Source organism: Natator depressus, chromosome 14 (assembly GCF_965152275.1).
Source record: "Natator depressus isolate rNatDep1 chromosome 14, rNatDep2.hap1, whole genome shotgun sequence".
Lineage (NCBI taxonomy): Eukaryota > Metazoa > Chordata > Testudines > Cheloniidae > Natator > Natator depressus.
In genome coordinates, this window is record NC_134247.1 from 9,068,519 (window position 1) to 9,096,178 (window position 27,660).

The following is a 27,660-nucleotide window of genomic DNA, read 5'->3' on the forward strand; positions in this document are numbered from 1 at the left end:
CTAAAAAAACCTCAGTGTTTTCTACACTGAATATCTGCAGGTTAGAAAGAACGAGAAGATCCTGCCCAATGGAAATTACACCTGGTTGCGGGAACTGTGAAGATACAGATTCCAGTTTTTACAGAAAAGGTCTTTTATACGTAAAATGGTCACTGGAAAGGGAATGGTGTTTTAGTGTCTAGGGAAAGAATTCATCGGAGACGTGACTCATTTGGGCAACCGTGGGGTTTACTGGGCAGTGCCCCTAGAATCACAGATTTGGGGTTTACTGCACTGTAGAATTACATCCAGTTACTGCAGTGCAACGTTTATATCAGGGGTGGCCAACCTTTAGCTCTGGAGCCACATGAGGCTCTTCAGAAGTTAATATGCGGCTCCTTGTACAGGCACCAACTTTCCAATGTTCCCAGGGGTGCTCACTGCTCAATCCCTGGCTCTGCCCCCACTCCACCCCTTCCTGCCCCCTCCCCTGAGCCTGCGGTGCCCTCACTCCTCCCCCACCCTCCCAGAGCCTCCTGCATGCCAAGAAACAGCTGATCGGGAGGTCCAGGGAGGGAGGGGGGAGGCGCTGATCAGCGGGGCTGCTGTTGGGCAGGAGGCACTGGGAGCTGGGGTGGGGGAGCTGATGGGGGGCTGCTGATGTATTACTGTGGCTCTTTGGCAATGTCCATTGGTAAATTCTGTCTCCTTCTCAGGCTCAGGTTGGCCACCCCTGGTTTATATAATCCTTCTGTACAGACTATCAGCCTATTTAAATAGAAGCACAGACCCTAGAAGCCAGATAGTAGGAAACTGGAGATATGATTTATAGCCTTTTTATGACTGCGCTACAAAATATTCCCAAGTACCATAAAACAAAAGAAGAGGGCTTAAATCATTCCCTACTCCCCATTATCTTGCAGGTGGGATACAGTATGTAACTCCTTAAAAGCTCACCCCATCAAAGATAACAAAATCATCATGGTGATATTTGACCCACCAAAAAAGTCAAAAGATTAAATCTAAGGTTTTCTCCTTTTTTTATTAGCAGCTTTTCACTGATACAGAGCCCCTCCCCCCATCGTGATTCTCAAGCCAAGTCTGACTAAGTATAATGTGGACACTGCATCACCGAACAATGAACTTGTGCGAAGCAGATCAAGATACTGTAAGGCAGGCCCACTGACAGCAATTCTGGGGCCCAGGGCAGAACAGTCCATGGGCCCCCACGCACGCACAAGCCGCGCCTATGCAGACACGGTCCGCCTGATATTTGGGCCGTGCTGCGCCTGCACTGGGTGGTGCCCAGCGAGCTGCCAGCTGCACTGCTGGGCACGCTCTTCCAGCACGGCCAGGGCTTCCGCATGCCTGCCTGATAGGGCTGCTAACTGTCTAATTGCGCAAACCCGAAGACCCTTGCCCTGCCCCCTCCTTGGGGCCCTGCCCCATCCCACCCCTTCTCCGAGGGCCCGCCCCTGCTCACTCCATCCCCTCTCCCTCTGTCGCTCGCTCTCCCCCACCCTCACTCATTTTCACCAGGCTGGGGCATGGGGTTGGGGTGCGGCAGGGGGTAACGGGCTGCAGGCTCTGGGAGCAAGTTTGGGTGCAGGAAGGGGTGAGGGGTGCAGGCTCTGGGAAGGAATTTGGGTGCGGGAGAGGGTGCAGGGTCGGACTCTGGGAGTGACTTTGGGTGCAAGAGGGGGTGTGGGCTCTGGGAGGGAGTTTGGGTGCGAGGTGCAGTCTCTAGGCTGGGGCAGGAGGTTGGGGTACAGAAGGGGTGCAGGAGGGGGTCAGGGGGTCAGCGCTTAGCTTGGGCGGCTCCCGAAAGCAAGCGGCACATCCCTCTGGCAGCAGCTCCTAGGTGGGGGACTCAGGGGGTCTCCGCACACTGCTGCCCGCAGGCACCGCCCCGGCAGCTCCCTTTGGCCAATGGGAGCTGCGGAGTTGGCACTCTGGCAGCAGCACGTGGAGACCCCCCTGCCCCCATAGGGTCCTGCCCTGCCCCCCTGGCCCCTGCCCAGGCCATAGGGTTGTTCTGGCTGCTTCATGGAGTGGCGCGGAGCGAGGGCGAGCAGGAAGCCTGCTGGAGCTCTGCTGCACTGCCAGTGGTGGCAGCCGGCAGCCCCTGGGCCCTTTTAAATCACCCAGGCCCCTGGGCAATTGCCCTCTTTGGCCCCCCCTATGGGCGGGCCTGCTGTAAGGTAAAAAAGGAAGCTGGAAGCACAGGAAAAAAAAAAAAAAAAAAAAAAAAACACACAGAGAACTGTATTCTACAGCCAAAAGCAGAAGTCCTATAAAAATGCCTCACCACATCCCTTACGGACATCTCGCTCTAATGTTGCTCACAACTGAACCCTGCTTGCCCCAAACAATTGCTGCAATGCTCAGGAAAATCCCCCACAGCTGCTGTGCACAGACAGATGCTGGAGATGCTGGGTGACATTCTGGCTGCACTGAAGTCAACGGCAAAACACCAATGAACACCAATGAACCAGGATTTCACTCTGTGAGAAAAGATGCGCTGAAGGTGGGATAAGGAGCCAGGAGCACAACACCCCCCCCTTGGGAACCAAAGCAAATTGAGCTACACTGGTCCAGAAGTGGGTGGGTGGGTTCAGATCCTAGGTTTGGTCCATTTCCAATCTGAACAATCCCAGGAAGCTGGCCTGGTGTTGATCAAAAAGAAGATCAAGAGATGGCTTGATTACTGAGTGCAAATACCACAACAGAGAAAATATTGGATTACCAAAGGCCTCTTTAATCTAGTGGAGAAAGGCATAACAAGAAAACAAAGGCTGCAAGTTAAAGCCAGACAATCTCAAATGAGAAATAGGCACAAATTTTTAAGGGGGGTGGGAACAAATGGGAACAAATTACCAAGAAAAGTGGTGGATTCTCCATCGCCTGTCTGGAAAACATGCTTTAGTGAAACACAAGTTATTGGGCTCCATATGGGAGTAACTGGACTAAATTCTGCATCTGACGAAGTGGGTATTCACCCACAAAAGCTTATGCTCCAATATGTCTGTTAGTCTATAAGGTGCCACAGGACTCTTTGCCATTTTTACAGATCCAGACTAACACGGCTACCCCTCTGATACTGGACTAAATTCTGTGGCCTGTCTTAGGCAAGACTTCAGACTAGATAATCTAATAGTCCCTTCTGGACTTAACATCTATGAAAGTACCCACAGTGCTCACCAGAGCTAGGCATGACAGAGCCCTGTTCTTAGCAATGTGCTATCACCAGGGTAATGGTGGGGGGGGTTAGCCATGTGATTTGGAAAGCATATTAGGAAAAATGTAAATACATACATACAAAGCTTCTAAAGCAGCTCAGACAGCAGTCACTGGGGAGACCGTGCAGTTAGTAGTTAGAGCCTGGGTTGAGGAGGGGCACTGGGGAGTTGAAGGAGATGCCACATCTCACAGGAGGTTCTCAGCACGGCTTGGATTCTGTCTCATGTGTGCCTACTGGCTGTGCAATGCTCGTGCACTTGAGCCATGTCCCACCCCTTTAAAAACTAACATCATGCGGAAAGTTCAACTTGGAAAAATCCTTTCAGAAACGAAAACAATGTGAACTTTTCATTTGCAACACAGCTGATAGTGGGGGTGTGTGGCTATCGCCAAGATCTCTGGAAGGGGAAAACAGAAGAGCTCAGAGAGGCCGCTTTTAGGGTTCCTTCCACTGACGTAAGTTGCCAACAAAAGGTTTTGTCCACAGAACAATTGTCAACAATGCGTGACCCTGAAAAAATGCAGAGGGAAAAGGTTACGAAGTTCGAAGACGACAATGTATTTTAAGGGCTATAAAACGACATGCTGCACAGAGCCTTTTACAACCCAAAAGGGAAACACGACAGAATTTCATAGAGGCAGCCATCTGTTTTTAGAACTCTAGAATGAATTGATAGAATTCTGTAACCACGATATAACTCTCCATTAAATTCTAGATACTGCTTTAAAAATCCAACAAAGGACACAATTCTCTATTCAATTTGATCTGTTTTTAGAATAATTTCAATAGAACTCTATTTTTTATTTTCAGTTTAACTCTGTTGGTTTCTTCCTTACTAAGTTTTACAGGAGTTTTCCAAAAGGGAAAGGTCCCAACATAACCTCATTAAATTCCCCAGTCCACCAAAAAGTCCTATAGAATGTAATAGTGATTATGGCCCCAGTTCAGGAAACACTTATGCATACGCTTATTTTTAAATACATGCTTATATATCATTGAGTTCCAGTCAAATAGCCACTTAAGTGCTTTGTTAAATCAAGGCCTGAACCAACAAGGCCTACGAAAATTTAAACAAAATAGTATTAAGTATTTCATGAAATCTTTTCTATGGGTTTTATGAGCAAACCTATAAAATTCTATAGCCAGGCTATTGATGTCTATTACATTCTATACGGTGATTCATAAAACCTATAGAAGAGTTATTTTCTATTAAATTCCGTAGGATGTTTCCCAGCACATTTTAAAAAGCATACTAACCGTTAAATTTCAGGAACCAACTTTTGGCCCTCTGTTTTTGCCTGCAGAATGGCTGCACTGAAATGCTACCAAGGCAGAATTATTTAGCTCTGCTATCCAGCCAGCCATGGACCTTGGTTCAGATGCCCACACAGCTTACTTAGGCCAGGACCCTTAAGTCTTGTGGCTCAGTGCTGGAAGATGCTACAGGGAGCCAGGAGAATGTCAGCTCCATTGATTTTGGAAGAGCTAGGGGGGTTCTCCTTCTGGCTGGAGCTTTTCATACAAACACACATAGCTGGATACCGGAATTGGGCCCCAGTTTCTTATAGCTAATGTTATTTTTACGGCACCCAAAGCCTGCTAGAGTGTGTGACCTCAGGGGAGTCACTTCACCCATCTTTCCCCTTCCACGTTTTGTCTGTCTTGTCTAAACTGGAAGCTCTTCAGGAAAAGGACTGTTTCTCTTATTATGTATGGAGAGCACCTAGCCCATTAGGGCCCTGATCTCTGTATATTATTACTCATAGCAAATTCTGATACAGTGCCCCCCCTTCATTGAAGGGGGAACTATCCCAAACTAGCCTTTCCTTCTCCCTGATGACAGCTAGGCATGCATTGCTGTCATGCATGAGCAGGAAGAGCAGAGGCCACAGATGCTACCCTTGGTTTATTTATTTGCTTTCAAAGAGAACAAGGTGGTGTTGGAGGCTGCCAGCACATGGCTTGGGCAATTCAAAGGAGACAGGATGAGGAGCAGGAAGGCTGCTGGGCTGTTTTCCTGGAGGAGGAAACATGTTAGTGCCAGGAGTGCTGGAAAAACGTGTATAGTAGGGGTGCTAAGAGCCATTGAACCAAACCGTAAACCCTGTTTTTGATGGAAACCATTTCAAACCAGGGGTGCAGCAGCACCCCCACTTTCAGCACCTATGGCTGGCACCTGTGAATCTCAGATTAGGGTGATTTGATTATTGTTGTACAGCTGACACTACGTTTAAAAAAAAAATGCCTTTTGCTAGGATTTGCCTCCTCTGAGAAACCACTGAAATCTAGACACTGACTGGGGGCACTAATCCCAGACCTGGGTAACAAAGGATCTGGTTTAAATTAGTGGATACATTTTGCTCAAAGCAAAGTTGCTGCACCAACTTAAAGTTACTACAAAGCTACAGCTAACTATTTATTTTGGAACCCACTGTACTGCGTTTTGTAAATCACACTGAGGGCTGTTTCTAGGAGCTTGCCTGACATTCCCAGGGTGTTGAAATAGCCAGTCCCTTCCAGAGACAGCTGTTGCCCCCAACACAGCTCCTCTCCACAATCTTCAATCAAAGAGCTGGGACAACACAATCAAACAATATCTGATATTTCTGCCACATCTTCCACTGGAGGATTTCAGCCAGTATTTGCTAATGTTAAGCAAGCCACAGAAGAGGTAGGTAGCTACCATCTCCCTTTTACATACAGGAAAAAAGGCCCAGAGAGGTGAAGGAACTTGCCCATTTCTCACAGTAATAACTGTGGCACTGCAGGGACTAGAACCTAAGTCCACCGGACTTTTAAACCTGCACTTTATCTACTAGCTAATGCAATACACAGAGACACTGATGAAAAAGGCCAGGTCTACTGCAGACACTTGCTGGTATAGCCATGTTGGTTAGGGGTGTGATTTTGTGCTTTTGCCAATACAGCTTATTTTATTCAGGGAATTGGTGCAAGCTATACCCGCAAAAGCGCTCTTCTGCAGGTATACGCTGCACCTCCACTGGGAGGTTTGCCGATATAGCTATACCTGCAAAGCTTTTCTAGCGCACCCGGGGACCTTAGGCTGAAGTTACCTTCCTTGCATATCGTGGGTCCATGGCTATCTAAGTGACTTTCATAAAAGAGAAAACTGTAAGCACAAGGCATGATGCCAGGTAATAACTCTATTGTATTACAAGGTACCACAGTAGCTTGGAAGTAGCTTTGTATCACTCCTCTACTTTGTATCATAGCCGAAGCCAAGCTGCTGGCTGCACTGTACCAGCTGCTCCATCCCTGGCTCTGTTGCCATGCCTGAGGAGGAATCTGGTGCGGCTCGCAGGTCACCTGGTTTGTCTGATGTAACAAATCTGTCCCACGTTTCCAGAGAGAAAAGAAAGAATGCTTGGCCGGGAGAGACTCCATCTCTACGGGGATCCGTAGCCCTGCTGCTCAGCATTGTTGGAATCGCAGGACATGGTGTGAAAAAGTTGACCTGCGAGGTCCCCGGCTGCCAAAGGCAAGTTGTGTTCAACCCAATAAATAATGTCTCAGCTGTAATTACTTTCTGGATCATCTCATCTCTGAAGGTAGCAAAGTTAGTTCAACAGCTTTGGGCTTTATCTCCTCCTGCAGCTGTTGCTGTTTGTTACAGCCAGCACTTTCATTGTGTACTTTCAGTGTCTCCTCTATGCCAGAGAAAACCAACTGGATAATAGAAATATACAAAATACATATTTGTTTTCCCAGCAAGCAGCTTTTCTTCCCAGTGTCTCAGACAGAGAAAAAGCCACTTGTGATTGCTTTTTGCTGTTCTTTGTGGCTTCTTGAAAACATGTTCTTCTATAAATAAAATACGTATATGATGCAGTATTATGTTTTACACATACTCAATGTGATTCTCATACATATAGATGAGAAATCATTCAAAATGATTCATTTACCTGATGATTTTCACTCTGTGAACTGCATCAGCAGACTTCAATGTTCTAGAATTTATTCATTATTCTGAATAGTTTGCTGAATAATTTCTAGGGGTAATTTTGGGGTCTGTAGATTATTCCGAAGCAGACTGTTGCAAGTTTTCACTATTCAAAATTCAAGCAGGGCATGTGGGTAATGTTTATGGTCTCTTATTGGATGAATAACTAAAATTTTCCAGTGTGATACTAAATTCTAAATGTGGCTTTTTGTGAATATCCTCTAAGATTTGCTTAGAGATCACTATTTTCCACAAACATTCCAGAATCAATAAGCTTGTTTATTAGAATATCTCCAGAAAATGAACACAGAAAGGACAAAAAGAGTTTAAACAATATGTTTAAAGAATATGAATGAATGAATGTTAGTAGAATTTGCCCACCCTTTATATTATACAGACACCCATGCTTTTCAATTATGTATTTCATTTATTTTAAGATGTATATAATGCCACCATCCTAGTTTCTCTGGGCCCATATCTCATACATAATGGCGCCCTGGCTGGATTTCACCCAGGACATGTAGCTCCAAAGTACAGGCCTCTGCCATTTAAACCAACGTGGCAGCTGGAAGCAATTGCAGATTGATCTCTCTTATGTGATTGAGCCACTAGAGGGGGACAAAGACAGTTGACCATCATCAAACACACACACTGACAAACATCAACTCAATCCCAGTGAAACCTGCTCCCAGGTTACCCCATAGCACACAGCTGCCACTCTCAAGGAAGAGTCTAGTTTACAAGATGAGCTTTAAAGCAGGCTCTGAAGGTCATGCCAATTTTGGCTTTGCTGGACCAACCGGTGAAGCAAATTCCAGAGCAGAAGGTCCTCTACCAAAACAGTGGTTCCATTAGTCCCTGCAGACCAAACCTTGGGGACACTAGTAGAAGCTGCCCAGCTGATCTGAGAGGTAGTATGTAAGGAGAGAGGTAGGCTGTAATGCATCCAGGACTGGAGCTGGTCAGGAATTTTCTGACAAAACAGGTTTTCGTCAGAAAATACAGATTTAGACCTCAAGTATTTTGGAAAAATGTATCAGGTTTGACAAACCACAGACAGGTTTCCTGCCAGCTTGCATGGTGGGCTTCCGTGGAGCCTGGGCTTCTGGGGTATGTGGCCCTGGGGCAGCCCCACCAAGCAGAGTGCCCCAAAGTCAGAGACACCAGAGCTTCCAGGCTTCCTGCCACAGAGTCAGGAAGCCTTGTCTCTCACCAGGGCTCAGTTCCTGGCTCTGCGGCAAGGAGTCTGTCAGGCCTGGGAGCCCCACGTACTAAGCTGCTGACGTGGTCTGTGAAAGCAGCAGGCGTCCGGCACCTCTCGGTATCAGGCCATAAGTGCATACCCAGGCTCTGTTGTAGCCCATCAGGATAAACAGATTCATGATTTCTGATTATTTATGTTTTGTGTCACTGCAGCACCAATATAGATCGAGGCTCCCCTGTGCTGGGCACTTAGAGTTGACGATCTACAGAGACCAGACACGCAAAGGATGGCAGGAGAAACACAGCGGGGTGGAAAAGACAGGCCAAAGTTGCAGTGGCAGAGGTGGGAACAGAACTTAGGTCTCCTGATCCTCAGCCCAGTGCTTGACCTCCTGTCCGAGGGGCTTTTTATTTGACTTTCAGGAAGTGACAGCAAGTGTCACACCCAGCCCAACCTCCCTGTGGGCAAAGTTTGTGAAGAAACCCGTGAGCTGCTTTTGTGACACGCAGGAACCCAGGGATCTCCCTCCTCCTTCATTCCCTACATTACCACCCACATCAGACATGGCCTCTGAAACCTGCCCAAGCTGGCTGGACCCCCCTCCAATAGTGAGAGCTTTGTTAGTGCTATTTTGGCTCTGGCTATTGCTGCTAATAAAGTCACAGTAATGTGGACTTGTTTGAGAGGCCACACAAGAAACGAATCAATAATGTTTTAACAGTTCAGAGTGTTCACTCATAAATATTGATAGAAAAACACCCAGCCGCATTCAAAGTCCCGGCCGTGATGTGTATAACAGATGATCTATGTTTCCCTCCCCCAGATTCATCACCACAATCTTTGAAAGAAGATCAATTCATCACACTAAGCAAGCCATAGAAACAGGAAAATCAATCCTCAGAAGAAGAGCAAAAAGCAGAGGTATTTAATTATTACCCAACACAAGGTATTTACTTATTACTGCACCAGGGTCTTCAGTGCTGTGAGTAATTCCCTACACAAGACTGCAACAACTGTATCCAGTCTAGACTTCAGAGTACTTTAATGGAATGCAAGGACACGTATATGCAAGGACTTCAATACAGGTATTATCTGTCTATCACATACGTTCCATTTTAGCTATTTGTAAAGCGCTCATCGACATAATTCTTGCTGCCATGCAGGGTTTTCCTTGATAATAAGAAAAATTGCTCTCCAGCAGCTGAACTTTTATAAATATAAGAAACGTCCCACGTTTCCCCATCTATTCCAATATCACCCCATTCCCCTGAAGGAGATTTATCACTGCTCGTGCCAGATGGAAGTTCATCGCACTCACAGGTCCATGCACCTTGGGCATTAGATTACAGGTATTTCCAATGGATTTTTGCATTGAAGTAGTGGAACCACCTCTGGCTCAAGTCTTCAAACTTCAAAGGGCGGATCCTCTTTGGCAGAGTTTTGTTATTTGTATTACAGTAGGGCCAAGAGAGCCTCACTGAGATCAGGGCCTCGGTGTGCCAGGAGCTGTACACACACACAGGAAGAGATACTCTGCTTCACAGTGCTCATTTCTCCCTCTTTGCTGTGAGGCCTTTGTGGGTGGGTGAATGTGGTGAGTGAGAAGGAATTAAAAAGGGGCAGTCTTTGAGGACATCCAGCCCCTATCCAAAGTGAAACATACATCTTAGGCTAAGGGATGGTCAGTCACTTCCAGGCGTATAAAGAGTTCTGCTTTGAACACCTTTCCACAGCTCAGCAACCCCAGAGAAGAGGCTATCTGCTGGGCACAGACTGTTCAGATCTGCCCTTCGAGCTTTCCTTCCTGTCTTTTGATAAGGTAACTGAGGTTATGTATGGAATGTTTTCGTATTCTTCTGATGTGCATGACAGACCCCAACCAAGCTCAGGACCCCACTGTGCCTAAGAGACCCTCCCTGCCCCCAGGAGCTTACAAACTAAGTGGACGGGGAGCAGAAGCAGAGTGGGGAAGTGATTTGCTCAAGGTCACACAGGGGCAGGAACAGAACCCAGCTCCCCAGCCAGAGCCTTAGTCACTAGACCATGCTGGCTTGTAAAAAAACAGGGCAGGGCTCAGCTATCAAATGAATCAGATTGCTGTAAAACCAGCCATCTCATCCATGCTTTTCCAGATCAGTTTTATTATTCCTACGTTGCTCTTTGCCTATTTCCCCAGGAAGAGCGTGGTATGAAGCTTGTAAGGAGAGTGAAAGACGAGGAAAGGAGAAGCAGCCTTGGAAAGTTTGATGTATAGCACCCACTAAACAGCCTGGGGGAGGTGAAAAAGAGGCACCATTTATAAGTAATTTAGCTTTTCAGCCCCTGCAGGTCTATTGATTAGCTAGAGCAAACATGTTAATGAGGGAGATAAAGGGAGAGGTGATAGGAAACCAAATAGTTTCTTATCAAGCTAACTCCATAAAGTATGACATTTTCCTTTCTGTACAAGCATTTCAGGCAGTAATGGTTCAGGACGGCCTCTCTTCAAAACCTGCAGGTAACTCCCCTTCCTACAAGTGGGGATGATGTGCCAGGGTCAAAAAGGATCTTTGGGTGATGGGTTTCAGATAGTTCTCCAGACTCCTAGTGTTCGCTCCATCAGTCACATCTGCTTTGTGTCTGGGTGGACGAAGCATGTTGGTTGGTAGCCAGAAGAAAGGCCAATGGTTCTAATCCCACGGCTAACAACAATTCTCTGTGTGGCCTTGAGCAAGTTATTTCACCTCTCTGCCTCAGCTTCTCTCCATCCATAAAAGGAGTTTAACAATACTTGTCCCAAAAAGGCGTTGTGAGGCTTAAGTAGTAAAATGCTCACACGGGACTTTGAACACATGAAACTGTAGATGGGTTCGAAACATGATCCTGTACCATTGAACATGGGGTATTACCGACCACTCCATCCATGAGCCTTCAGCTGGCGGGGAGAGGTGATCACTCACCAAACAGCATTCCGGTTTATTGCTGCTGCATTTCCCGGTGTACATAAAACCACACAAGGAGCTGCTAAGATGGCATGATTAAACCCAACAGATCTATTTCAGTGCCTCATCCTAGGGTAATTTCACCTCCCTGCTCACCCACAGCTGAGGGCATGAACAGGATGCCTGATAGCTCGACCTTGGTAGGCTTTTCTCCTGTTTCTTGAGCTCAGGCACCCTAGGATACCCAAAGGGAGCCTGCAGCCTAAAGTGAGAAAACAACAGGTAAGTAATAAAACAGAGGGACTGCTGGGGGGGCCAAGAGAAACATCCCCTAACAGTGACACTCTGCAGCAGGACCATGCAGCACCTTTCAGCAGGGCCTCCGTGGCATTTTAACAAGCATCACTAAGGTGAGGCAGGAGCCCACCCTTATTCCTACGTTGTTGATGTGGAAACCAGAGCACAAAGAGATAATGGGAGCAGGACTGCAGCTTTTGGAGTCAGTGGCAAAACTTCAATGGTGCAGGATCCAAGCTCTTTACCCCTGCACCAATGGAGCAAATGAGAGCTTGCCAGTGGCTTCAACGTGTGCCGGACCACGCCCTAACCTGCCTCTTCCCCCTCACCCTTCAGCTGCAACACCCATAGTCCGTACATCCCATCTTTGCCACCCCCCATGTTCCCCACGCTGTGCTGCTGCTGTCGGGAGAGGAGGCGGAGGGGAAGAGCGAGTCAAGGCAGGCGGAGATGGTGGAAGCAGGGCAGAACGAAACTAGCGAGTGTGTCTGTAGCGGGAGTTGGAGGAATTGTGGATGGAGGGTTCCTGCCGAGCAGGCGACACAGAAAACGAGCCCCAGCCCGAGCTGCGGTAAACGGAGAAGACGTCCTATTTCCCCAGGGCTCGGCTGGCGTAAAGGGGCTCATACCCTACGCCACAAGGCACAGGCACCAAGCCTCACTGTAGCTTTTAACCTCGCCCTGAGTGGGCTAGGGCAGCTGCTGGTTTCAGCTTCAGAGGCTAGGCTGGCCCGTCTCCCCTTGGTCGGGTTGCTTGCCGGTTTTATTTTAACATCAGGCACCCGTACCGGCCATTCTCACAGTTTACGCCAGCTCCTGCGCTGGAGAATTATTACGGCTCAGAGCCTCATTAGCAACATTCTTTGGTCAGATGGGATCAACACAGGCTTAGTTAGAATTTTTTATACCGTGTGAAATTCCTAAACCTACAGCTACCCAGAGAGAAATCTACCTTTGAAGAAAACACATCATACAGTATATTGACTGACATATCGAGAGAGACAGAGTGCACGATGCAAAGAAAAAGGAGAGTCTTTACTGTCAGCCGAGGACCCCCGGGAGGGCCAGTTTGCCTAAGAAGGCAGGTCTCTCTGCACGTGGGCAGATGAGAGCAGACTGGTGGGAACCAGCTTATCGAAAAACACCATTCCCCCCCCCCCCCCCCTTGTTTTCACAGCAGTAGCTGTTTATGGAGCACAAGACTATTTCTAGCACTGCCTGTGTGATCCTGGTCACAAACAGATCCCATAGCCAGAAGCCAGCAAGCGAGACAGAAATAAAGGGTAACATTTTTAAATGACGTAGGAACGTAAATCCTATTTTCAACAATGACATGGATGCCTAGGCGTCTAGGTCTCATTGAAAGTCAATGGAAGGCAAGGTCCCAAGTGCCATGGGGTAGGTCTACATAGCAAGCAAAGGTATATTGTAGTGTGGGTAGGCATATGCGGGCTAGCTTCAATTAGGTAACAGAAGTAATGAAGACATTGCAGCTCAGGCTTCAGCATAGGCTAGCAACCTGAGTACATCCCCAGGCTCCCCAGAAGTTCTAGTCAGGTTGCCAGCCCACGCCGAAGCTCAGGCTGCCATGTCTATGATGCTATTGTTACCTGCGCAGGTAAACTTACCCACGCTCCAATCACAGCTCAGTGGCAGACACACCTTAGGTCACTTTTGAAAATGTTACCCATGTTTCAGGCCCCTCTGCAGTGGGAATGGAACCACACAGTCAGTTTTAAGGGCCCATGGGGTATGGCTGACAACAGCCCTCAGCACCCAATTTGGACAATCATGATTTCAGCTCAGAGACGCCTAGGCGGAGGAAGGAAATCCCAGGGTTGGAGGAATCTAAAGTCCAACAGAACCATTTTTTCATTAATTATTTGCCATCCTGCACAACAGGTCACCATGAGCAGCCTTGACTGGCAGTTTCGAGTCTGGAAATCAGTCCCACATGAGTTTATTGCAAACATGCAGCCCTGAAGCCTGGGTCATTGGAACCCAAGCAGCCTGGTCAACTGTCTCACCTAAGTAAACGCTGAGAGTTGCTGGCTTCTCAGTGCTTCCCCTGAAAGTGTGGAACTCCTGGCAGGCTGCCATCCTCCCGAATGCCTGGAAGCTAAAAGTGCAGATGGAGGGGAAGGAACGTCCCAGGGGTGGCACCTTCTAACTCCTTTAAAACACACACAGCAGGGGATTTTCAGAAGTGCCCAGCACTGGCCTAATTTTGTTTCCATTAAAGTTGATGGGAGCTTTACCATCAACTTCAGAGCTTGGCTACCACTGAGCTCTTTTGAAAACTCCACCCAGAGTTTGTGGAGGGATCCAGCAAATCTTTGCTCGGAACGGAACGGCTGCTCCTCTTTGCTTAACATTTTACAACAGAAGCAAACCCAGCGTGTAAGACTGAGATCTGCTCCTCCTGGTGACTCACTTACCAGGTTGACGAAGTCCTGGTAACAGATCTTCCCATCTGAATTATTGTCTGCCAAGGCCAAGAGAACCTCCAGTTTGTGTGGGTCCAGCTCCGAGCCGTGTCTCTGGAGGAGGTTTTGGAATTTCTCAGGGCTGATGTAGCCAGTGCTCTCGGGGTCAAACTAAGAGGGAGAAAACAAAGCAAGAATTATTTCCTCAGCATTACACAGCACGTACAATGCTGACCTCCTAAGGGTTCAGCCGCAGGCCCAGCAGGGATGGCAGCAGCATTGCTGCTGAGTGACGTGTTGCCATGCAAGCCATCAGTTTTATCGCTTTTGCTGGTAGCATTATGGGCTGCACAGGTCTCTGCTCCAAGGGATGGAGAGAATTCTTCTACCATCATCCAATCAGTACCAGACAACCAGTTATACTAGCTGTGGGGACACTGTCTTGGATGTAGCCTCTGGGCTGGAGAATGCAAAAAATCTATGTCTGCCTGAGACAGGGAAGGATGTTCCAGGTAAACATGAAGGGGAGAGCATGAGGAGACCAAATCAGTGGGCAGGAAAGAAAACCCTTCCATTTCCCTAGGGAGCAGTCTTAGGTCTTTGGTTGGCATGATCACCACATCAGTGGTCAGAACACGTGAGAACTCGACTAGTTAGAAATGAGGAGGGGCACCGGCCTTGCAAGTGGAGACCAAGCCAAGCTCTCAGCAATCAGAGACGTAACCCAAAAACTCTAATACCTGCAGGGCTGCTAACATCTGCTTTCTAAAGTTAATTCCAAATCCCAACTGTGAGGCAAATAGGGTTAGGAGGACAAAGGAACCTCCCTGAATGAACTCTTGTATTCAAGTACAACAACCCCCTTCTCATCCTGATCTTGTTCAGTGAGCAGATGTGCCCAATTCATATTCCCATCAGCCTCTTCATTCAAACTTCTTTTACCTACAGCCCTTGCCTTGTCCTACAGATTCATAGATCTCTCTTGGAGTCTGCATTTCAAAGTAAACACAACACACAGAGTTTCAGCAGGTACTACTTTGTTTGCCCAGTAGATGCATTTAACGGAGTGGTCATTTCTGTTCATGCTTTTATTTGTAAAGTTAAAATTAACTGTCAACACTTGCTCCTGTCAGGCCAGCAGCCAGATGGCTTATGTAGATTTTCAGATTCCTTATCCTGTCAAATACTGGGCAAAGAAACAACACAACTTGCATTTCTTGTCAAGCACTTTCCACCCTAAACAATCTTGCACTGCTTGAAAAATATTACCCACATAACCCACCCGTGAAATGCGGGCACTTCGCTAGGAGTGGAACAGAGTAGCCACTGAAAACCATGCACAACAACAGATCTGGATAGCAGAGAACAAAAATGATTCAAGGGCTGGAAAATCTGCCTTATGCTGAGAAAAGTAAGAAATTCAATCTAATCTCTCCAAGAAAAAGTTAAGAGGTGACTTGATCACAGTCTATCGGCAGCTACATCAGAAGACTTGTGATAGCAGAGGTCTCTTTAACCTAACAGACGAAGGCATAACACGATCCAATGGCTGGAAACTGAAACTAGACAAATTGAGACTAGAAAGAGGAGGCACGTTTTTTAACAATGAGGGCAATCAACCATTGGAACAGGGTACCTAAGACTGTGGTATGTTGACCATCACCTGAACATCTTAAATCAAGTCTGGATGTCTTTCTAAAAGTTATGATCTAGCTCAGCCGTACTCAAACTGGGGTCACCCAGGCTGGCATTAGACTTGTTGGAGCCCGGGGCTGAAGCCAACGCCCCAGGCCCGAAGCTGATGGGCGAGCCCCACTGCCCTGGGCTGAAGCTGATGCCAGAGTGCTTCAGCCTTGGGTGGCAGGACTTAGGCAGGCTCAGGCTTCAGTCCCCCCTTCTGGGGTCGTGTAGTAATTTTTGTTGTCAGCAGTGGGTCACGGTGCAATGAAGTTTGAAAACTTCTGACTAGCTCAACAGAAAGTTAGGGGCTTGCTACAAGAAATAATGGGGGTGAGGTTTTATGCCCTGTGTTATACAGGAGGTCAGACTAGGTGAGCATAAGGTCCCCTCTGACCTAGAAAAAGCTATGAAAAAAAATAGTGTTCCCAAGTGACTCTACAGAGAGAGATTATCTGTCTCAGTTCATTCATTAGTACAGCTCTGAGCTCACATGGTCTGCCTCAAGCCAATCTCTTATCCTGAGGAGATGGGACAGGAAGCATTGCAAATCTTAAGATTTACAATGTCATTAACAAAACTTAAGGGCGAATCGCTAGATAACAGTGTAACAAATCTTTGGCTGCCTAAGTCTTCTCAGTTATTACCAGGATGCACACCGTGGTCATCTGTAGCTTTACAGCAACAGCAGGGACAGAACTCAGATACTCCTATTCCAAAAAGTACAGGACTCTTCTATAACCGCCGAAGGAGAATCTCCTTTGTCTGTTAGCAGGACGACTCTGACACAGTTGAGTGGTTCTGACTCTGTCCAGTAGATCTCAGAGTAACAGCCGTGTTAGTCTGTATTTGCAAAAAGAAAAGGAGTTGTGGCACCTTAGAGACTAACCAATTTATTTGAGCATGAGCTTTCGTGAGCTACAGCTCACTTCATCGGATGCATACTGTGGAAACTGCAGAAGACATTATATACACAGAGACCATGAACCAATACCTCCTCCCACCCCACTCTCCTGCTGGTAATAGCTTATCTAAAGTGATCATCAAGTTGGGCCATTTCCAGCACAAATCCAGGTTCTCTCACCCTCTGCCCTTCCCCCCCCCCCCCCACACACACACAAACTCACTCTCCTGATGGTAATAGCCTATCCAAAGTGACCACTCTCCTTACAACGTGCATGAAAATCAAGGTGGGCCATTTCCAGCACAAATACAGGTTCTCACCCCCCCCTTTTTTTCCAAAAAAAAAAAAAAAAAAAAACCACACACAAACTCACTCTCCTTGATTATCATACACATTGTGAAGAGAGTGGTCACTTTGGATGGGCTATTACCAGCAGGAGAGTGAGTTTGTGTGTGTGTGGGGGGGGGGGGGCGGAGGGTGAGAAAACCTGGATTTGTGCTGGAAATGGCCCAACTTGATGATCACTTTAGATAAGCTATTACCAGCAGGAGAGTGGGGTGGGAGGAGGTATTGGTTCATGGTCTCTGTGTATATAATGTCTTCTGCAGTTTCCACAGTATGCATCCGATGAAGTGAGCTGTAGCTCATGAAAGCTCATGCTCAAATAAATTGGTTAGTCTAAGGTGACAAGTACTCCTTTTCTTTTTGTCCAGTAGATGGCGGTCACGCGTACACGTACAGCAGCATGGACGTACTGGCTGGCTCATTGCTATAGTGAGAATGCTGGATGGAAAATATCCTGAGAGGACAGGAGAGTCCTCCAGAGACCTTTAGAGAAATGTGACAGACTGTCACTGCAGCCTTCCCAAACTTCAAACCTGGTAGATAAACAAAAAACATAACCAACCCCTTGTGCCCCCTCCCGCAAGCCCATTCACCATCTTGTGGTTTGGTTTCCTTGCTAAAGGCTATTTTTCCCCTTTACAAAGAATGGTCTTTGGCAAAATGGAGGCAAAGTCAAGTCATTTTAAAGAAAGATGATTCTCAGTTTAAAATCACACAGGACCATATCTGTCAGGACAGACGAAGGATCATTGACAGACTGTGGCAAGCATGGTAGTTTGGGTTTGAAGGAAGGAACCGTTTTAATTTGCTCTGTGCTTGTGCGGGCTCTCAAACCTCCAACCAAATTTTGCTTTGAATTGTGTTGCTTTAAACCAATATAAAAACTCTACATGAAACACAACTCAAAGCACCAACTGCTACCTGGTTTGAGGTCAAAACTAGGCATGGGCCCAAGCCACCAAGTTTGGATATGAGCTTTGGATATGGTGTTTGGATCTATGGTTTGCTTTGACCCATTAGAGAGGAAGAGACCAAGTGTAAAGTGCAGGCCCAGTTCTGAAGTTATCCAATGGGAACATAACTTAAGATCTGCCCAATACTTTAACCATGAACCTCTTTGAACTGTATGGTGAATCCAGCCTAAATTTCTGGTTCATAACAGGACTCCAAACCAGACAAGTTGTGATAAGTTTCACACGACCGACTGATCCTTGAGCAACTGCAAGTAACTTTACTGAGCGTCACCATTCCAGCTGGCCAACTGCAATGCTTGTGTGCTTGATTGTCCCCTCTTCGCCTGCTCTTGGAAAGGCCATGTCTGATTTTGGGGCTTCCAGACAATGATTAAAAGGCCTGAGAATGAAGAGACACCTTGTGGTCAGATGGTCATTTTCAGAAGAACAGCCTGAGCTAGAACAAGGAAGCTGAACTCTTTAGCAAGGTGGGAAGTTTGTATGTCAGAGTTCCTCAGCTCAGGTCTGTCTTTAGTTTTCAGTCAGTCAAACTTACATGGAGCCAGAAGTGTCTTCTGGAGTAAATGAAACACTCAGGCATTCTGAACGAGACGGAATGATCCCTCTGGACTTGTTAATTGAAAAGTTGCTTATTTTTGGACATCGTAGACTATTTATCTCCTTACCTGTTCCCTACATTCCATTCACACTGGCCTGGTTTCTGCAGCTCACCCCAGAGATGCTAGAGCATTCCCCTTCTCCTGTCATCTGGAGCTTCTTTCCCGCATCTTTCCATCTTATCAGCTGTCCATCTCATTTCAAACCTCAGCTGAAATCAGCCCTCTTCTCCCTTCCTGATGCATCTTAATTTCTCTCTCCCTCTGCCATTTATTTTAATTTAAAACTTTGTGACTGAAGGTTTAAGTACATGGGGGATGCAGCCTGAACGAGAGATGCTATCCAAAGCATGGTTTTACATCTGTATTTATTAACACCTTTGCAAAGCAGGAATAATATCGACTCTTCCTCTGGCACAGTGCTGAAAACTGACAAGCAAAGCGGTTTTACGGCTGCTTCCAAATCAGATAAGTGTTTTTGTTGCTGCAGAGACTTTTATTTCTAAATGGATTACAAGCAGGTTCTTGGGAGTGTGAACTACGGAGATAAACAACATATTAAACCAAAAATGACAAGGCAGACACTTGCTATTTCAATGTATCCTCTGAAACACTCAGTAGAAAGAGATTCCCACATTAAATTCCGTATTAACTCCCCCCACTTTTATCAAGAACGCTGTTGCTTCTCAGCAGAGTACAGAGAAATCTGGTCTTCCACTGGTGACAACCTGTTAACTTTAACTCAGTATCTGCAGGATGTATTGGATTTCCGTCAAAGATTATAATTCACCGAATTACTTGGTGTCACTTGAGTTCATTGATCTACAGCAATATCTCCAGGCACTGAGGAGAGACGCACAGAGGTTTTGTTTGTTTGTTTGTTTTTTAATTGTTATAAAGAATGCTGTATATATATATATATTTTTTTTTATAAACACACTGTATGGAACAGGCCTGCACTGGTGATGGAATGGACTACTACAGATGACGCAAGAGATCTTTTCCCGTTCTAATTGCTACATCTCTCTTAATCCAGTCATAAAGTGTTATATAGGCTTTGTAGTTCTGAATCCATAAAGATGTTATATTTCCTCTCTTTCTTTGGTGCTGGTGAAAGCTGCTGGATTGAGAGCCCTGAAGACTAAAGCCCCTATTGATCCACAGAACAGATGGAGTATGCAACACCACAAAGCTTCCCTTGCATGTCTTCCCCCTTCCAAAATGCCTTATCTGTGACCTAGCCACACCAGTGCTGACAACATAGTCCATTCTCCAAGGCCCTTCCATCCTTGCCCGCTCTGGCAGCCAACAAAGACGCCAATCAGCACCAGTTAGGGACAATGGTTTTTGCGATACTCAACTGGCCTGGAACCCGACAACGTCACCTTTGCAAGGAAGTTTGAACACCAGCGAGGGCATGGCCACTACAGTTGGGTTCCATCCTAACGCAAAACCCGAGCAACTCCTGGCCAAAGTGCTGCCAGCTTGTGTCCTCATCTGGACGCAACATCTGCCGAAATGAGACATGTAGCAAATTAGAAAGCCAAAACTGACATCAGATCGAACTCATTTCTTTTTAAACATGAAAACTAAACAGATCCAAACGGCGAGACCAATTTGCTGTAACTTCAATTTTGTCTAGTCTCAACCAGCTCTCAGTTGCTGGGAGATTTGCCTTTGATTTTCCAACTTGACTCAGAAGAGTCTGTATCCCATTGCCTCTCTTGGTAGATAATGATATCAAGCTTGTTGGCTGGATTCAAAGTTGGAAGGAAAAGGGGGGCGGGACAGGAGCATTTCAGTGCAGAAGGTATATTTCCATGGAAACATTTTGGACATGAAAGGGAGTTCACTGAAAGCAACATGATTTCAACAACCTTCTCTCTTTCCTAGCAGTGAACAAAAGCTTGAATGCCTGCACCTTTTAGCTGGCTTGGTTTGGACACAGCAAAAGAAAGGCTGGCTTGGCAAGCGGCCCAGGTGGCAGGGGAACAGCATGCCAGCAGCTAAATCTGGCACGGCGCTCTCCATCAAGCGCAGCGGCTGATGGATCCACAGTACAAACCTGACCTCAGCGCAAGGCCAAGTGTTTCGAAGAGGTCATCTGTGCGTATGGCTTCAGATCGCTCACTGAGCCAGCTGAGCCCCTAATCAGAGGGCTTCTGCCGCACAACTTCAGCATTCAGCTGCCAACCTGCTCACGCGAGTGCTCTTGAATAGAGTCATGCCACGGCTTCCCTTGCGACAATCTCTCTGGATTGAGGTTCACAGCCTCCACAGTTGCTACCAGGGTCTTCTGAAAAGCCTCTTATTTTTTTTGTTTTGTTTTGATGAAGTTGTCCAAAAAGGGGGAGGGAACAGGGGGTTAACAGCAGAGGGGAGGGGGCTGCTGCATGCGTTCGAACTGAGATGGAGGAGTTGCCTCAATACAGGAGCTGTCAGCGGGGGCGAATGATTGGAAACAAACAAAAGAAATGATCTGCAGAAAGTCAATGCTGTATGTTTTCCTCCATGCGCCAAGTTATGTCTTTGCAATGAGCCCTGTGATGTGCCGTGCCTTCTCGACAACTGGCACCCAATCCCAAAGGTTGATTTCTCCACCAGTTCCGAATAAAGAAAGGGCAAAATTAATCCCCTTGATCCCAACATCTCAAGCTTTGGAGAAGTTCAGATCCTAATGCTGCATCTAGCCACCTTTGCAATGAGATGAGAGCTGAAAGATTGGATCCTAATACCATAGCCAGGCTCAGGGCTTGCCTACACAACCATCTAGTTCATGGCAAACTGGGGAATGACTCTACCCTGCACTAGCCTGCTGCGAACTAACTGTCCATGTGCACCCTGCTGACGCACATTAACGAACTGTCAACGTGCTTTGGTCTAAGTCCTCTTTGAAAAAGGACTCAGTCAAGCCACACATTAACAAATTGTTAAATGTGCGTCAGCAGAGTGCACATGGACAGTTACTCCACGGCAGGCTGCTGCAGGATAGATTCACACCCCAGCTTGTCGTGAACTAAATGGTCATATAGACAAGCCCTTAGACGTCTCAGTTCAAGTCTATTTTTGCTGCCTGTTGGCCCTGTCTGTAACTCAAAGGCTAGTCTAATTTTGCACTGCCCAACACCAGAATAAAATGGAGTTGTCAAAACCATACATCCAAAGAAGAGTGCATCATTAGCATAATAGCAGATATAACCTTTATCGAGGAGAACTTATGCTGCCTTATCAGAGGCAGACAAACTCAGTCATCTAATCAAGCCATCTCCAACACTTGTGATCCCAGGTACACTGCTGTATTTATGCTCATTAACTGACAATATTTGATCCAACACAGTCATTTTACTTCACTGTATTGTTTAACTATAGTCTCAAATTTAAGTGAAAGGACTTATCCTGCTCAGGGATGATACAGTCGCACCTCGTAGGTTTAAATGTCTCACTACTTGAGGTCCATATGTCTAGTGGTTAAAGCAGTGGGAAGAGTCAGACCCCCTGGACTCCACCCCCAGCTATGTTATTAGCTCACTGTTTGACTTTTGGAAAGTAGCTTGTGGGTAGGAAAGCCTATCCGCAGCAATTTGAAGTGCATACATTTCTTTAACGGGCATGAATTACATCTTCCTGTAAGCAATAAGAGCTATAAAGATCACAAATAGCTTTAACTGACACTTGTTATATGCTGAAGCATGGCAAAACATTCATAAGAATAACCAGCAGTTATAAGGCCCTTCATAGCTTCAAAGCACTGCACAAACAAATTCTAGCTATACTGTGATATCAGCATTAGAGTCAAAACTGATCTGATCTGGTCACTCAAGCTGATAGCAATTTGTATCTAAGTGACTTCCCAGACATCTGAAGTCCATGCTGGCAATGTTTGAAGACTCTCCAGTCAGAGAAGGCCTAACTATTACACACACACCTTTTGCTCTTCATGCCACTCTGCTGCTGTGCTCTTCCCAATGATGATCCAAATGAAAGGATCAGCAGCAGGTAGCTGGTACTTCCTGCAGCATCCCAAGCATGTTATAACTGGAACAAACTCTATTCTCACAGTACAGCCAGCCTGTTGTTGCATTTCACGTAGTTTGCATTCATTCATTGATACTGATTAGAAATGGGTTTGAATCAAAACCTTGGATCTGAACAATTTTGAAAACTGAGATTTGAATTGTAAACTCCCCTAGTCTGAATATTTACAAATGGACTCTCTCTTTACAATGGGACTGACCCAGTTTGGAGTATCCATCTCTGAAATGTTTTGCCTGAAACCCCAGCGCTATCATAGATGCTGTAGGTTTTTATATTTATTTTTCTGGGTTTGCTTGTCTAGTACAAGATCTAGACCATTTGATCTTAACAGCACCCCCAACCACCAATCCACACACAAATAAATCAAACTCTTTAACCCTTATTCCAAAACAGCAGCTAGCTACAAATATCAGAGAATTCAGTGGCTTCTTCACATTTCCCATCACATAACATATAACTGCACAGTTTAAATGCCCTCTTTCCCCCTCTACCCTACCCCAAATCAACTAGCTGTTAAAAGAAACTGACCTTAACTAGAAGATGCTTCAAATATTTATCCATGGTTAATTTATTCCTGGAAACTCATCCCCCAAGACAGGACTGGCATATCCAGTTCCATCAAGATGGCAAGTCAGGGCAGACATCAGATCCACACAGCCCCCGACTTCCTAACCTCAACTGGGAGCTACTCACCAGACAAACACTCCGGTCAACCAACTCAGGGCAGTGGCTTCCCGTTTTAAGCTCAGCCGTATTACTTTTCCCTCTGCTTTTATGTAAGCGAACAAACATAACTGCTGGATCTGAGGAGTGTGGAAGGCTGGACGCCCACTTGGCACAATGGGGCACTAACGACAATTTCATGCAAGGTTTCCTCTGCATCTCAAAGACAATTACCCTTAATTCCCTTGATCCCCCACCAGGCTCTTAAGCAAAAATGTAAATATGTTAATGACCATAACCACCACAAGACTTGAGGCACATGTTTTTCCCACCCACTGCAAGCTCTCTTATTAATTATGATTATTATTATGAACTCGTCATAAAGTTAAGCAGCAAGACTGCTTGGAAAAGGAAGCAGCTGGAAACTTTGTTTTAAAGGTGGTGGTGGCGGGTGGGGGGGGGGAGGGTGTTAAATTAAACCTCAGACTGTTCTGCCTCTTTAATTAAAGGCAAATCAGCCACGACTGAGTGCACAAATAGGGTGGGGGGTCAGAGACGTGCTGCTGTTAAACAATGCACTGATATCTTGGGAAATTGCAGACACTAACACAGCCCAGGCTGCTGCTCCTTTCCCAACTCCAAGGATCTCATTTGAATGAGGTTGATGGATGGCTCAGCAGCCAATGGCAAATACTTATCATGGACCAGAGCAGCCGTGGGAGTCATAGACTGAAAGGAGCATGAGCAGGAAATCCCTTTCTGGCTTTGGGGTAACAGATCTATCCTAGGCACAGAGAATTTACTGCATCCTGTGGTTTCCCCAGTTATGGTGACATTATCTCAGCATGGAGAGAGGAGATCAACCCTGAGGGACACCCTCATTTCTGGGGAGACTATGGGCCTTGCAACCAGGACTCCTGACTCTAGTCCCAAATCCGCTGTTAACTTGGAAGAAGTCACTTAAAAAAAATTTGTGCATCAGTTTCCCCCAACAGTAAAATGGAAATGACAATCCGTTCTTATCTTTCAAGGGCGTGGGGCTAATTTATTGGGGGGGTCTGATTCTCATTTATATCACGGCCCCTGTATATTTTCCCTGGCAGTGGAAAGAGGCCTTAAAAGTGGGAGTATGTCACATTTGAATCACCTTCTGGCTAAGGTGATTTACACCCATTCTTTGAACCTTAAGCTGATGGATCAGGGTAAAGGGGCCTTAGCATACATGAGAATCGTGGCCTGTGTGTTTGTAGAGTATTTTGGGATCACTGGATGAAAGGTACATATGCAAATCCTTAAATAAAATGGTGATGCCTTCTTCATATCCCAGCCCTGACCCACTCTTCTCTCACGGAAATCCCCGTGCAGGGCAGGTCCTGTCTGCATAGTTCCCCCTCACTGCTAAGGGAAGCAAACCTCGTCAAGAACAAGAAACCCCCACACACTTCACGTGCCTCTTCCTCTCCTGGTGCTCCAGTTGCATTTCCCTCCATCTGACTCTCGGCACTGGCTTCCCCATTTCCTCCATGTGCTTTTGATGCTTTTTCTTCTGTCTCTTTCTCCTCATCCTCTTCAGCCCACTCCTGACTGCTCTCCTTTGTCTCTTTAATCCATGGGCCAATTTATTCCTCTTCCTGTCACACCCCTCCCTGTTCCTGGAACAGCCTCCCACACTCCTTAAAACCCACCCGTTCCAGTGGTTATTCCAGAGCACGTGCCATTCTATGGCTCTTGTATGCCACATGTCCATAGCATCTGCGCTGTAACCTGCCCACTTGTGCTCTTCCATTATGGAGTAGAACCGGAACCAAAATCCTGGATCCAATCACCACTGAAACTAAGGAAACTCGGATCCTCACCCAAGCTTCATGGCTCAGGCCAATGCTATTAAACAGCACTTGCTGACAAAGGGTAGGTTTCTGTTGGAGATGTAATTTCCAGCTCGGGCAGACATACCTGCACTAGCTCTGATCAAGCTAGCTCCTAAAACCAGAAGCATAGTTGCCGTAGCGCCAGCAGTGGAATGGGCTATGCTCTCAGACAGGATTGTAGTGGGGTCAGTTAGCCCACTGCACCACCACAGCTACACTGCTATTTTTAGCACCGTAGCTCAATCAGAGCTAGTGTGGGTATGTCCACCCGAGCTGGAAGTAACACCTTCAGCCCCAGTGCAGATATACTCAAGAGCTTTTGTGAAGCGCCCAGATCCTGCAGCAATGAGAAGTAGCTAGGCAGACAGGTACACTTACGCCATTAGAGCACTGATTTCACATAAGCAATCCCTCTTTAGGAAATTTATGAGACAGGCAAAGAAACGCTTCCCAAAATAGCTGTAGGTCCCACTACGTTGACATCCCTAGCTTTCACCAGCCTCCGAAATTCATGCTGCTACTCCGCTTGAGCTCACACAGTATTTTATTATCTCGCACACAGTGGTAAAATATGCAGCATTAGCTGCTTTGATAAAGATTAAAGGACTGATCAGGCAGCAGATCAAATACCATCTAATAAACCAAAGGCGAGAGCAAAAGCAGAAGCTGTTGTAACAAAACTTTGCCCGCAACTATCTTCCCAGGGGCCTAGAGAAACTGCTCTCACTTCTGGTAGCGGGAGGACAATGGCATATGGAGATTAAGCTGGTCCAGGAGGGAGGAAGGTGGGATGTTGCAAAATTTGCTGTGAGATAACTCCACACATACACCCAATCCACTCCCCACACAATTAATAGAGTCACCTAAACCCAGTCCTTGAAAACTATACACACAGTGACGCATTAGTGCGGTATCCGCTAAGATGTTCTCTCATTCTCTCTCACTGTAACTAATGAATTTAACCCATCACCACACAGACAGCATCAAGTGATTAAGTGCTGTCCTGGTGTACTTTCAGTCCGCTTTAGATTGCTTTGCCCTGAGGTGAACCTTAAGACTGGAAGCCGGCTCTCAAAAGCCAGATAATATCCAAGTGCCATGGTAATTCCCTCACTAAATCATTGGGCAGGCCCGCTGGACAGCACCAACTCCTGACAGAAGGCTGCAGAGAAGCTGCCATGCCGAACATTTGGTGCGACCCAGTACAGAGGGCCTTCTGGGCAGAAAACTGTTTGAATAGCAGCGCTGCTTTCGTGGCAGAGGGCAGATTTTGGGAAGTGCATGGCAATGGCCCAGTATAGGGCTAAATGGTGCTCTGCACGCACCATAAAGCAAAAGGACATGGAGGTTGCCGCAGGGGCTTGTTGGTTGAATCTTTCCCATTCCTTTTCCTCCAATCCCATGATAACTTGGCTCGGAGGGATTACTGTCTAGACAGCCAGCAGGGGGAGGCAAAACAAGATCAAGATCAACATCTGCTCGTTTGTTTTCTTTGCTCTCTTGACGTTCCCACCTGCTGAAACCTCACTTGAAAGCTTTTTGTTAGCACTGTCCACAAGCGCACCAATGTAGTTCACGCACAGGCACACGTTCTTCCATAATACACCACCACCCAGTGCTTGATAGCTAACCGGAGAGGAAAAATGGCCTTGAGGTTCAGGCCTGGGACCCAGAGATCTGGGTTACGTTCCTGGTTCTGCCACAGATTTCAGGAGTGACCTTGGGCAAGTCACTCAGCTTCTCTGTGCCTCAGTTTCCCCATCTGTAAAATGGAGGCAATACTTATGTCCCTGCCAGGGCACCTGTGACGCTTACTTCATTTAGGTTTGTAAAGTGTTTTCAGGTCCTTGAAAGGAAGGTGATCTACAACTGCAAAGTATGAGAAATGGGCAAAAATCCCTCAAGTTCAGAATGGTGGGAGAACATAAACAGAGCTGGGCCTTCCCTCCCAGGGTAGGGAGAGAGGGGGTGATTTGGGCTTTTACAGACAAAGCCCAGTCAGTCAGGTGTCCAAAATCAAAACCAGGGTGGCTTGGAGCTAAGGTCCCACTGATTTGAATTAGAGACGGGCCCAAACTGGATCCCTGTCCCACACCACACTTAGTGGAAGTTCAGATCCAGGTCCAGGTTGTAGCTGGCCCAAATCTATAATAGGGTGAAACCTGGGATTCAACCCCCCTTGATTTTTAGGGATGTACTGATCCAGATCAGATCTTGGCAGTGTAGGGCATCATTATAACATGCCAAATTGGAACCCTGAAACCAAACGCCTCAAAACTTTGGAACCAGAAGGGATACGAATCCAAACTTTGCCCTTCAGGCTCATTTCCAATCTGAGCCCCTTTCCACCCCTTCCTCAGCCAGTTGGGATCTTGCTGCAAGGGAGGGTAGGGTGCGATGTCAAGAAACACCCCATAGATTTGCTGAATTTGAGCCCACCCTTTCTGATCATTTGGAATCACGATGATCAGCTTACAAGAACCATCCTTGTTTTCGCCTGCTCAGGTTTTTGGCAGCACTGCAAGCAGCATTTCAGAAGGGTTCAGCCTGCAATCCCACATTTCCCCAT

At 46.6% G+C, this 27,660-nt stretch overlaps 1 protein-coding gene across 2 annotated transcripts in view; it reads right to left on the reverse strand.

The window, feature by feature from the left end:
• The window catches only part of RHBDL3 (rhomboid like 3), a 125,191-nt gene that overhangs the window by 46,036 nt on the left and 51,495 nt on the right, over nucleotides 1-27,660 (reverse strand). For both annotated transcript variants that reach the window (XM_074971932.1, XM_074971931.1), the window contains exon 3: nucleotides 14,042-14,200. In XM_074971932.1, coding sequence (XP_074828033.1) covers nucleotides 14,042-14,200 — 159 coding nt within the window. The remainder of the gene's footprint in view (nucleotides 1-14,041; nucleotides 14,201-27,660) is intronic.